The 12,405-nt window shown below is 36.1% G+C and overlaps 1 protein-coding gene across 1 annotated transcript in view; it reads left to right on the forward strand.

The window, feature by feature from the left end:
• Positions 1 to 5,945: 5,945 nt before the first annotated feature.
• OTOGL (otogelin like) overlaps positions 5,946 to 12,405 on the forward strand; it is a 147,866-nt gene continuing 141,406 nt past the window's right edge. Inside the window, 3 exon segments of the mRNA XM_060023861.1 lie at positions 5,946 to 6,024; positions 7,080 to 7,119; positions 8,085 to 8,133. Coding sequence (XP_059879844.1) covers positions 5,946 to 6,024; positions 7,080 to 7,119; positions 8,085 to 8,133 — 168 coding nt within the window.

Below are 12,405 nucleotides of genomic sequence, written 5' to 3' on the forward strand. Positions count from 1 at the left end.
TGACTCCTGCTTTCACTGATAAGGACTCTATGGTTCTATTGGGCCCACAAGGAATTAAGTTAGAGGAGTTGTTAACTTAATTACATCCATAAATCTCTTCTGCCATGTAAGGCAAAATTCACAAGTTCTGGGAATTAGGATGTGGTTGTCTTTGGGGAGCGATTATTCCACCTATCATAGTGAGAGTTGTAAAGATGTAATGCCAATGGAGCAGAAGCTATGTTGCCTCTGGGAGGAGTTTCTCTGAAGTTTCATCTTCCCAAACAAGGAACTGTTTACTAGTAGGTAGTGAGACTGGCCCTCAACCTCCACTTAATTTTTCCGACCTCTGCTGCTTTCTCCTCCAATGGGATCTATCAATTCCTCCATATTTGTAATGCACTTGCATTCCTTTTTTTGTACTAGAATAGACTAGTTTGGTATTTAATTTTCCCGAAGCTAGAGTCTCTATTACAACACAGATGCCTAACCCCCTTAGACTCATGGATCAGAAAACACTGGATGTGATGGAGGTGGTGTTGGGGATCTGTGCTTCTAATATACTCCCTAGGTGATTCTTGCATACACCAAAGTTTGAGAACCACCTCTGTATTCTAAGGTAAAGCTGATAAACTTATCTTGTTAGAAGAGAAGACTGAAAAAAACTTTCCAAAGGAACTAGTGTGTTTTCACTGCAGCTTTTGGGAGATAATGATAACAATTTTGCATGTAACTCAGTAACACTCTAATTCAGGCTGGAAGCCAGGGAAGAGGTCATGTCAAGATAAGGGGGAAACACTTTTTAGGGCTGATCCGACCTTCATGTGACTCTCAAATCACAATGAAGGGCTTAGTTTTTTCTGAGTTATGTTTTCATACTGATTTGTGCTCTGCTGAAAACCACAATGGTGCCACGTCTCTAAAGGCAGTTTTTCTGTATTAACCTTGCCAACTTAGAAAAGGTAGAAGATGATAAGCTGATGTTTGACACTCCAGGCTGCAGGTTGCAGTGGCTATTGTCATAAATCATTGTTAGGTGTCTGAGTTGGAATCTTGGTGTTATATGAAGTCATCTGAACCATCACACTTAGGGATCTGACAGGTTTTCTCTTATACTTTAAATAATTTGATCCAAGTATGAGATGCTTTAATATGCCTTCTTTATAAATGTATAGTTGTTTGTTTTGAATAACTTGGATATAATTATTAGAAGAGTTAAATAAGTACTTACCTGTGAATCATAGATGGCTCCATATCACGAGTTTGTAATTCAGTTGAGAAGGTATGTTGCAAATACGTAAAGTAGTAACCTAGAAAATGAGAGCATATAATTTTTGATAGTTGATGGTTCTGTTTTTGGCAATGCAACAGATGAGATGATCTAAAAATTTGTCAGCTATAAAATACTTGGGCATGCTGAATAAAATAAAATATTCATCTATTTAAGTGGTTGAATAGAAGTAAGGAATATCACCAAAGGCCAAAGACAAAGCAGAAACTAGATTTGGCATTCCCTCACTTTGAGTTTGGGATTTGAATTTATACTCAGTATGCTGGGAACCCTCAAATTGGGAAATTAACATGAAATTCCCTGGAGCAATTGGCAGAAGTAAATGCAAACTCTTTTTTGGAGAGGCATAACTTCAGCGCTGGCAGTAAAGAATTACCACAGAAAATGTTCTACCAGATGGGAAACCAAAATTCAAAATTACAAAACCTATGCGGTAATCCACCCTAAGTGTGAGAAGCCAACACAGCAAGCAACAGGGTTAGAACCCTCCTCCTCCTGAGAAATTCAAGTAATATTATCCCTCAGCAACTCTAAAATAAGCAAATCTAAAATGACTGAAGATATAAAATGGAATTGAAAACATGAGAAACCAACATAATTTATATTGTTATATGTGTAGTACATTGTATATTACACTATATATTATAAATGCACATGTAATGTGCTATAGTAGGTAAGTGCTACAGTAGTTTAGAAAATAAAGAGAACTGTAGGAAATATTGGTTTTATATCAAGAACTTGATGCTAAAGTGTTGACAAGACAAAACTTTAGTTGTAGGAACATTACTTCTTTCAAGATGAAAGATATTGCAAATCAGTGACACCATAGAAACTTGAAAAATGAATGTCCCTATAAAACACAACACATTAACTTCTGTGGGTGAGCTTTAAATTGAAATCATGACCAACATAGATACCACTTATGACACACAGTCTGTATTCAGAAAAGCTAAGATAGATGTCATTTACAAATTAAATTATATGAAGCATTCCAGAAAGTGCTAAGCAGCACACCTCCTGAAAGCATAAATAGAATACTGCAAAACTATCTTATAATAAGGCAGTTAAATTCAGAGTGGTTAAAATCACGTCAAAGATATAGGATTCTTTTTGCTGCTCAATGATAACATAAATTCTAGATAAAATCACTGAACCTGAAATATGTTAGGTTTAGTAAGGCAAGTGAGGAATAGTTGCATTTCACTAGTAGAATGTGATATGATGGGAATCAAATGTTATCTATTTTAGATTTGATTTCAATGAATGAAGAATGAGTGTTATATAAATCACCATAGAAATTAATTTTTCTTAAAGATGATGAACTTCATTAAAAATACCCCTTTCTTTATTATTGACATATAAACTATAAGCCCAGCAATTTCCCATTCCTGACAGTTGTTTTTAATGTGGTGTGTTGAGGCCAATAGGCTGTCAGGTGTCAACTTTCTAAAGATCATATTCCATGTGGGAAAATGTGCCGTGTTCTTGTATCAGAAAGGGAACTGTTTATCTCATGCATTATGTAGTTGCCTCAGACTTCTTATGAACTTAATATCTCTTCACAAGCTGGTGACTGACTCACTTTTTGCCAGAGTTCCTTTGTCAGGGTAGAATGAAATATAAAAGCTGTCAACTAAATTTTGACAGTAATAACTACATGTAGCAACAGTCATAAATTCCTTTTTTTCTGGTTCTGGGTCTAATCTTTCATCTAAGCTCTCTATTCTACTGTAGCTATTCATGGAAGTCTATTTTACCTATTTTCATGCAGGCTACCATTTAATGTAATGAATTCATAATGTAGTTAGTTGAAAAAGAACTTGGAATTTCTGGTATTGTTTTCTCTGCCATTGTTCATTCTCCTTTACTGATCTCCGACCTACTCTAAACCTGGATGGATGAGGAATAGAAAGCCAGCATATGCTAAACCTCTAGCTATAAAAGAATGGTCACCCTGAGAATTCCCATTATAATTTCTTCTATTTTCTTTACCAGACAAAATAATGTATAGGTTTTAAATACATAGAGTTCAAAATAGAATAACAGTAATAAATATGCCAGGTGATATAACCTTGGAATTTTCAACTTTAACCAGTGAAAATGGCTGTGATGCTTTTGAATCAAACGTTTAAAGATACTGTATGAAATCTGAGATGAAAAGTTGAGAGTTATTACATTTGAATTAAGAATGTAAAATATCCAAGTTTATATTAGAAAGAAGTACTTTTCACAGGCTTTATATTGCTGTTTACTAATCCTTTTTCACCAAGATCTGGTAGTATTTAGAAATAACTATAAGCGTTATCAAAATGTTTCTTTTTTGAACCATGAAATTTAACTTTGGTTTCCATTTGGGAATTTTCCATAGGTATGTCACTTGTGACAAATTTTAAGTCAAGCAGCTACCAGATTGGGGAAAAAAAATCCTAAAATATGATTTATAGAATCTTCATATTTTAGGTCGATTTTTATGGGAAATTATGAAGATAAGAGAAACTGTTGTAAATTAAGGAGGGGACTTAGTAATGTATATTTGTTATGTACATTTCCATGTTTTTCAGAAAGAGTTAATGAGCATTCTATGTAAATCAATTTGGTGCCTTTAATTTAAAAAATTCTTTGGAGGAAAATTATTGCTCTCTAAACAAATTTCAGGCTTAACTTTTTTTTTTTAACATCTTTATTGGGGTATAATTGCTTTACAATGTTGTGTTAGTTGCTGCTGTATAACAAAGTGAATCAGCTGTACGTATACATATATCCCCATATCTCCTCCCTCTTGCGTCTCCCTCCCACCCTCCCTATCCCACGCCGCTAGGTGGTCACAAAGCACGGAGCTGATCTCCCTGTGCCATGCGGCTGCTTCCCACTAGCTATCTATTTTACATTTGGTAGTGTATATATGTCCATGCCACTCTCTCACTTCGTCCCAGCTTACCCTTCCCTCTCCCTGTGTCCTCAAGTCCGTTCTCTACGTCTGCGTCTTTATTCCTGTCCTGCCCCTGGCAAGCTTAATTTTTAAATTTATTCTGTATTCACATCTTCTTAAGTATCTAGAATATTTTAATTTTGATTGTGGTTGAGTAGATACATAATTTTTAGACCAATAATTAGAATGTAACTATAAATAGCTAGGCCTATCTGTTTAGACTTATATTAATTTATTGTCTAGTTATTTTGAGTAATGATCAATAACCTTTCAATAAATATTTATTAGACACATATTATACTTAAATTATTTAATCTAATCCATCAAAATTTAAAAATGAGTGTACATGTACGTGTGTGTGTGTGTGTGTAGGCATATAGTTACTTATACTTTGGGCGAGTTGGTGTGGTTTTCCTGCTTTAAAAATGAATTTATACGCAAACATCTTCTCTTGGCTCATAGAATTGGCAATTATGTAGGCAATGGAAAGGCATTAAAATCATGTAAAGCAAGAGTAAAAGATTATTGAGTTTGCAACACAGAAAATAAACTGTGTATATAGTAGATGTTGGGCATGCAATACATCAGGATGTTAAGGATATTTTCACAGAAAAGACCAGGAAGTCACTGCACAAAAAGTGTCTGAGTACAACAAGGTATTAAGAACTGCTGTGTGTTTTTGTCTCATAAGGTAGTTCCTGTGTAGTTAGATATTCCTTACCACTGTGCCCCCATCTGTTAAGTGAGTCTGATACTTTGCAGGTAACTGATGGGATCTGCTGTAGGAAACGTGCACCCCTTATATAATCATGGCCTTCACTCATTTATGGGGCTTAGATCATCTCTATGGAGTTCATTACGAAATATTAGAGCTGTTCTCTAATGCCAATCCAGGTAGTCAATTGCTACCAGAAAAGAGTGCACTTAGTGTTGGATTAAGAAGTTCTTTTTTGTTGTCTAATTGGGTACTTGTCCCAGAGGATGGAAAAACAGGATGTGAAGGAAGGTTTTCAGGATTAGGTGAGTTACTTTACTTTCTTTTTAAAGTCAAATATTAGAATATTATCTTTTTGTGTTATTTTCTGCTTCTATTGCAGAATGTTTAGCAGAAAGATCTGTGGGCACATGAATATGTCAACTTAAACTACACTGTAATGGGACTGGAGTTGAAAATATATGCACATAATTTTAGTTTACTTATAATTCTTAAAGAAAAGTTTATGAAAACATCTAGACATTCTAGGAATGATTGATAGGATTTTATTTCAAAGGACAGTAATTATTTTATGAATAAAACAGTCTTTCAAAGGACAGTAATTATTTTATGAATAAAACATGGAATAGATCACTAATTAGGAATAATGCTTATCTCTTATGACATCAGGAGATAACAGGTTTTTTGTTTGTTTGTTTGTTTGATGCTACTGACTTTAGAAGTCATGAAAGGCTAATATAGGCTAAAAAGGCGTATGATGTGCAGGAGTTGGGCAGGGTGTAACTAATACCGGCTCAGTAAGAAGCTGCCATGCATTGCTAATGAGAGATTCAGCCAAAGGGTTGCCTGCAAGTTCTAAAGCTTCAGATGCTGTATGTGGTTAGAAATCCTGGAATTGCTTTTTGAATTACTTTATTACAAAGCTATATTTATAAGAATTTGAGCACTCTACAAGTACTCATACTTCTAAGATGCCATCTTAGTAAAGACCAACAATTTGGTTACATTTCAGGGAGAAAGGCTATACTGAAATGAACATTGTGAGAAAACTCAATTTAATGATACCTTGGAGTATATTCTTGCTTCATATACTGCTGTTTTCATTACAAGGTAAGAACTCATGTTAAACTTTTACCTTATTATTGTATTTTAGTCTTCCTTGTAAATTGTAGAAACTGTTTCCTCTTATACTGTAAAACATTTCCAAGTCATTAGGATGGGTATATACTAAATGACACCCAGATAATTTTTTGGGAAAATTTTTAATAATATAGATAATTTGGAACTTCTGGTTTTCATTTTCTGAGTCTCTTTTTTAAATGTTAAAATCATGATTTTATCATGATATGCAGCTGTACTGGAAGAAGCTCTGATTCTAACTTTTTCTCTTCTAAATAATGATTTTAAACAGTTGTGTAATTTAAACATTTGAAATTTTATAAAAGATAAGGAGACATTGAGTACTTAAACTTTCTTGATGCCATCAACCCAAAGAATGGTAAAGGAATGTTTTAAGAAGGACTTTAATGTTTGAGACTAAGCATTGATTTTCAATTATATTATAGCAATATTTATAAATTAATTTTTATAAAATATTTTTATGGCAGAAAGCATTTATTTACATTCAGTTATTAATTTTTAGTCCCTGAAAAGGGCTGTATATTTTGGTGCTTGTAGAGGAAGTGGGAGAAATTACTGAAGTGTAGAAGACCAGCGAGGTCACAGACACTATCTTCCAATCCTAGTAGTGACTGAAACTCCAAGGAGAAAATGTCTTAGAGCAACGAGAGCTGGAGGGGACTTTTAAGATCAACCTGGCTACCACTGTTATTTTGTGATGTGTTTGCTTAAGTTTGGCATTTACTAAGTCGGAGGACTGGGACTAACACTTGGATCTCTGACTTCAGGACTAGTGCTTATTCCACTGTATCATGTCTCTGTATAAATCAAGGTACACTGCCCATTCTTTCTGAATTACTGGTCACCCTGATGTCTCACAGGGAATTTGCTGGTCAAAATCCTCTAGAAAATGTAAAATAACTAATAGCAAAACTCAGTCTAAGTTTCAGAATTTAGGTTTAAATGATCTGTTTTATAATCAGATCATGTGATCAAGATATTTAGATAATTTTTTTCATTCATATATATATATTTATCTCTGGCAGGTTATATTTGTACTTCATCCATCTTGACGAGAACATCAAAGTGAGTATTTCTTGTTCTTTATGTCCTCTAAAACATAAAGATAATTGGAATGAGCAAAGCTCAGCAGGTCAGTGTATCTGCTTTTGAAAAATAAATTAAATATTTTACAAAATAAGGGCATGAGATTTAGTTCTTTAAAACATTTCCACAAATTAAAAATTACTGGGCATTCAGTTCCTTATTTATGAAACAAAAATATTTCCTTTCATTTTAATTACAAGAGGAGTTTTTGGTGGTGTCCAATGACTGTAGATACTAAGGGGACATTTTCACTTCAAAGATTTGAAAGGAAGTTATATTCAGTAATTTCCTATTTCATATTATTATTAATGTACATTGTTGATTAGAAACGTGCTGTATTCTTAACATAGAGTAAACGTTTTTAATGATAAAAAAATAAAATGTTTCTAGCAGTAAATAATGAAAATCATTTTTGGACTAAACTGATCTTAATGAAAAATGGAATTCTACTCAAAAATTCTACTGTTTGATTTTGATAACCCACAGTTTGATGTGCTTATGCTCATGAATGTTAATCTGCCCTTTAAGACATGGAAAGAGAGAGAATCGAGTATTATGTTTGAAAAACGTGAACCTGCACTTGTCGAATACTTATCTCGCCAGTTTTATGAAGGCATGTGGAGAAATTATCATGCATGTTAGTGCTACACTGTTACACTATTTTGTTTATTTCTCTATCTCAAAGTTCCTTCCTAAAATGCAGTTTACATCAGAGACTGGAGAGATCTGGGGACACTCCCAAATTTTGTAAAATGAGACAGTGCCACCACCCAAATCTAACCCCTCCAAAGCGGGGAGGGGGACCTTTTCAATGTTAAAGCAAGAAAGACCTCTTTGATAAAGTGATGGAAATCAGGAGGAAAACACCAGCTCTCTCTTGGGAAAGGCTTGTTCAGGTTGCCTAGGGGCCTTTGACTATACAAGTTCTTTTTGTTTTCTTCCAGAAACGGGTTTAATGAAAATCAACAGAAAAGAGCTCTTTTAGCAGCCCAGGTAGGTTATGCCTCAGAAGGAGAGAGAGGCAGAGAAACAATCCATTCTGCTTTGGGCCTCTGCTGTCACTTCAACAATGAGTCCTTTGTGGAGGCGAATAAAATGCTAAAAACAAGACAGGAAAGAGGAGGAAGAGGCAAAGTAACTTCTCTAGTGCTGTTCTGTGACCCTCCAGCTCAGGCTTAGCTCACATTTACTTGTTTGTGGTCAGATGCTTTTTGCTATTCACCTCGGTTCCCTACTGATAGGCTCCCAGAATTTGTGGGAGATATAATCTCACTACTTGCCAAAACATTTTAATTGGTTTAAAAATTAAGCACAATGTTAATAGGACAAATACAAGCAAAGAGGGGCAGAGAAAGGTGTACGTGATCTGAGTAAAGTACCACAAAAGGGCATCAGAGGTGTCTTAGTGTCCTGACAAATGGGTTTTATATTATCTAATAAATCTAAATTACAGGCATTGATGAAGAGGTGACCTTTCTTTTTTTAGAGGGGTGGGGTAGCACTGAATTTGAGGAGGCCTTTTTGCTTGGGTCCCTCTATATAAAGGATATTGGATAACATAATTGCAATATCTTCAGATTATGGTTGGAATGTTTAAATGGGTGGATTTTAAAAAATATTTCTCCATTAAAGATGGATGGTAAGATAGAGAATCCTAACTCAATATTAAGACATTTCTTTGGAAAGTAATATGATTTGAGTATTTATGTAGCAAACAGCTTATATATTCAAGGTGTTTGTCAAATGCTGAATTGCAGTCAATTTCTATTAGCATTTTATGATGGATGCCTGGTTTTTTTTAATATTTTGTGAACTTAAAGAGAATTGAAAAAAAATAGAGGGCAGATTTGATATGCTGTTGTGATGATTCAGAAGGCAGAACTAATTTATTCTTATCAAGAGTGGAGCTCTTTCTTTGCACTAGAATGGGCAAAGGATTGTCTATGGAAGGGAAACACTTTTTTTCTTAAAAAGAGTATGTTGTGTACTTAAGTATCTATGTATCATGTGAAGTGGTTAAAATGATTTTTCTCTGAGAAATGTCAAGTTGGCCAGTAGACCATATTAGCCACAAAAAGATATCAACGTGACTCAGCAGAAAATCCAATTTTGAGAAAAACTGCATTCTGGTAGAACCCACTAGATGAAGAACCTGTGAAATATACCCCCACAGGTGTCACATGAAACAGCCTGTGGATGGGCTTCTACTGTAGACCATTTGGATGTTTTTAGAATTTGTATAATTTACCCCCCTAGAATTATCTTAATACCTCCCTTTTGTTAATAAGTGAGGAACACACTTGCCTTGATTTCCCTTTTAGAGAGAATGAATAGCTGGACACTTGCCCTTCTCTTTCCTGCAGCTAGAGAACATGCACCAACATTACTTAACATCTGAACAAATTTTAAGGGAAGAAATGTTAAAGAAGGGCAGTGAGGTCGCAATCATGCGTTTCACTGTTTAGGATTGAAATTTCATCTGTTATGAGGCCATTCTTGTCCACAGATTCACTCCCCTGCTCTAGGAAGACAGAGCACTGATGGACAGATAAATGTGCACATAAGGACTCAGGAATATGTTGGCAATGAGATAACAATGACCAGAGAAAGGGTAGACACAGACTTCTGTCAATGGTGTAATTGTGCACTACAGTGATTTCTCATCTAAAGACTGTATTTCTCTGTGCTTCTCACCCTCCTGTGGAGATGTAATCAGCACGGAGGAAGAATGGGTTGTCCTCGTTCATCGGTTATGTGAATATATGCACCCACTGCTTGGAATTTTTTTGCATTTGCATCACATTTCAAAATTCTTCTCCTGAAAGCAGGGGCAGATTATTTATTTATTAGAGGTTGCATGCAGTTTGTATGTGCAGGAGTGACGGAGAGAGGAAAGGGAGACTAGGAAGGGAGAAAATCCAGCACAGCTCTGTTAATGAGGGGCATTCCTGCTTTAGGCATCTGGGGCTCAGTCTTGCTGGCATCCCTCTGAGGAACTGTGTACAGTGTTTTAGAATTCTTTCTCCAAGGGATGGGGGAGCTGATATACTTATCCACCAGCACCTGCCTCTCATTCCTTGAGGGCAGCTTCTGGGGGGACTTAAATCCCCTGAAAGTCATTTCTCTTGTCTATCCTGCTTGGACTCTACCCTAAGGCAGAGACAAAAAGAAGCCGGTGCTTGAGGGTCTCAGTGTGCACAGAAACCCAGACGCAGGTGAAATCCAAGGTGAGATGAGAGGATAAGTGGAGGGGCATCAACAGAACATTTTATAGTCATGGTTCTAAACAGCTTTGGAAGGCAAATCATTCCCATTTGCATAATGTCTATTTCTGGTTCAGTTGGTATTTGTTGACAACACACAAAGGACCATACTAGAGGTATAACCATGAACAGCAGTGTTTGTTCTCTAGAAATTCAGTGTCTAGTGGAGGTAGAGCTGTAAAGAAGTCATTTCTGTGTAACTTGTTCATCGAATCTAAGACACCACCAATTTTTGCCATTATTTGTATGATATAAAAAAATGAAAGAGCTCCCAATTATAAATGTAAGATGTGCCATTCTGAGTTCAGATCTGTTATAAAAATAAAAGCTGTGTGTCATGTCTTAACATGAAATGTTATAGTATGATGAGTGGAATGCTGCAGAGATTAGGATGCTGTGGTAACCAGGGGGCTGGTGTGCTAAGTACTTATTGTGATTTTCATGGAGGAGGTGTAGCCTGAGTTGGGTAAGAGGATATGGAGTGAAAAACAAATTATATGTTTTTGCCTTGGTCTAATGTTGTCAAGTGTATTCAGTTTTTGCTTAATAATAAAAGTAGGTAACATGTTTACAACACTTATGTGCCTTGCACTATTTTTGGTGATTTACTTATCCCATTTCATTTAATCCTCACAATTCCGTGAGGCAGTTATTGTTATTCTGTTTTACAGATTGGGAAACTGAGGCTGAACAGGTTAACTAATTTGTTCTAGTTTATAAGCCTGTATGAGACAGAGTTGAAGTCACTATACACTTTTAGTGAGCATCAGTGATGATTCATTAGCACCAAAGTAAGAAGAATTTGGTGCCCAGTAATATTGGTTGTTGTGTTAGATTTAGGCAGTTGCAGACAATATAGCTAAAGAGAGAATAAGACTTGTCTTGAGGGAATCCAAGTCATAGACTTTTGTGAGTCTGACTTAGTTTGAAGAGGGAGGAAAGGGAAAAAAGAGGAGATTGAGCAGTGAGGACAAAACCTTGGAGGAATGAAAGCAGGAGACAATGAACTTGGAGACATGATGTGGGCCAAGGACTTTAGAAAAGAGCCTTGAAGTGGTGAGAGAGTGTGGGAATCCTTTTGTCTGCCATGGGGCAGGTTTGCCCTTTAAAAGAAAAAGTACTGCAGTGCAAATTGCCAAGATAAAACTTTTACCATGTAGGAAGGAGACCGGAATCTGTTGAAAAGAGGATTGTACCTGAAGTCACGTTCTTTATCACCCTTTTTTTTTTTAACATCTTTGTTGGAGTATAATTGATTTACAATGCTGTGTTAGTTTCTGCTTTATAACAAAGTGAATCAGTTATACATATACATGTATCCCTGTATCTCCTCCCTCCTGCGTCTCCCTCCCACCCTCCCTATCCCACCCCTCTAGGTGGTCACAAAGCACTGAGCTGATCTCCCTGTGCTATGCGGCCGCTTCCCACTAGCTAGCTATTTTACGTTTGGTAGTGTATATATGTCCATGCCACTCTCTCACTTCGTCCCAGCTTACCCTTCCCCCTCCCTGTGTCCTCAAGTCCATTCTCTATGTCTGCGTCTTTATTCCTGTCCTGCCCCTAGGTTCTTGAGAACCTTTTTTTTAAGATTCCGTATATATGTGTTAGCATACGGTATTTGTTTTTCTCTTTCTGACTTACTTCACTCTGTATGACAGACTCTAGGTCCATCCACCTCACTACAAATAACTCAATTTCGTTTCTTTTTATGGCTAAGTAATGTTCCGTTGTATATATGTGCCACATCTTCTTTATGCATTCATCTGTCAATGGGCACTTAGTTTGCTTCCATGTCCTGGCTATTGTAAATAGAGCTGCAATGAACCTTGTGGTACATGACTCTTTTTGAATTATGGTTTTCTCAGGGTATATGCCCAGTAGTGGGATCGCTCGGTCATATGGTAGTTCTATTTTTAGTTTTTTAAGGAACGTCCATACTGTTCTCCATAGTGGCTGTATCAATTTACATTCCCACCAACAGTGCAAGAGAGTTCCTTTTCTC

The sequence above is a fragment of the Delphinus delphis genome, chromosome 11, assembly GCF_949987515.2.
Source record: "Delphinus delphis chromosome 11, mDelDel1.2, whole genome shotgun sequence".
NCBI classification, from domain to species: domain Eukaryota; kingdom Metazoa; phylum Chordata; class Mammalia; order Artiodactyla; family Delphinidae; genus Delphinus; species Delphinus delphis.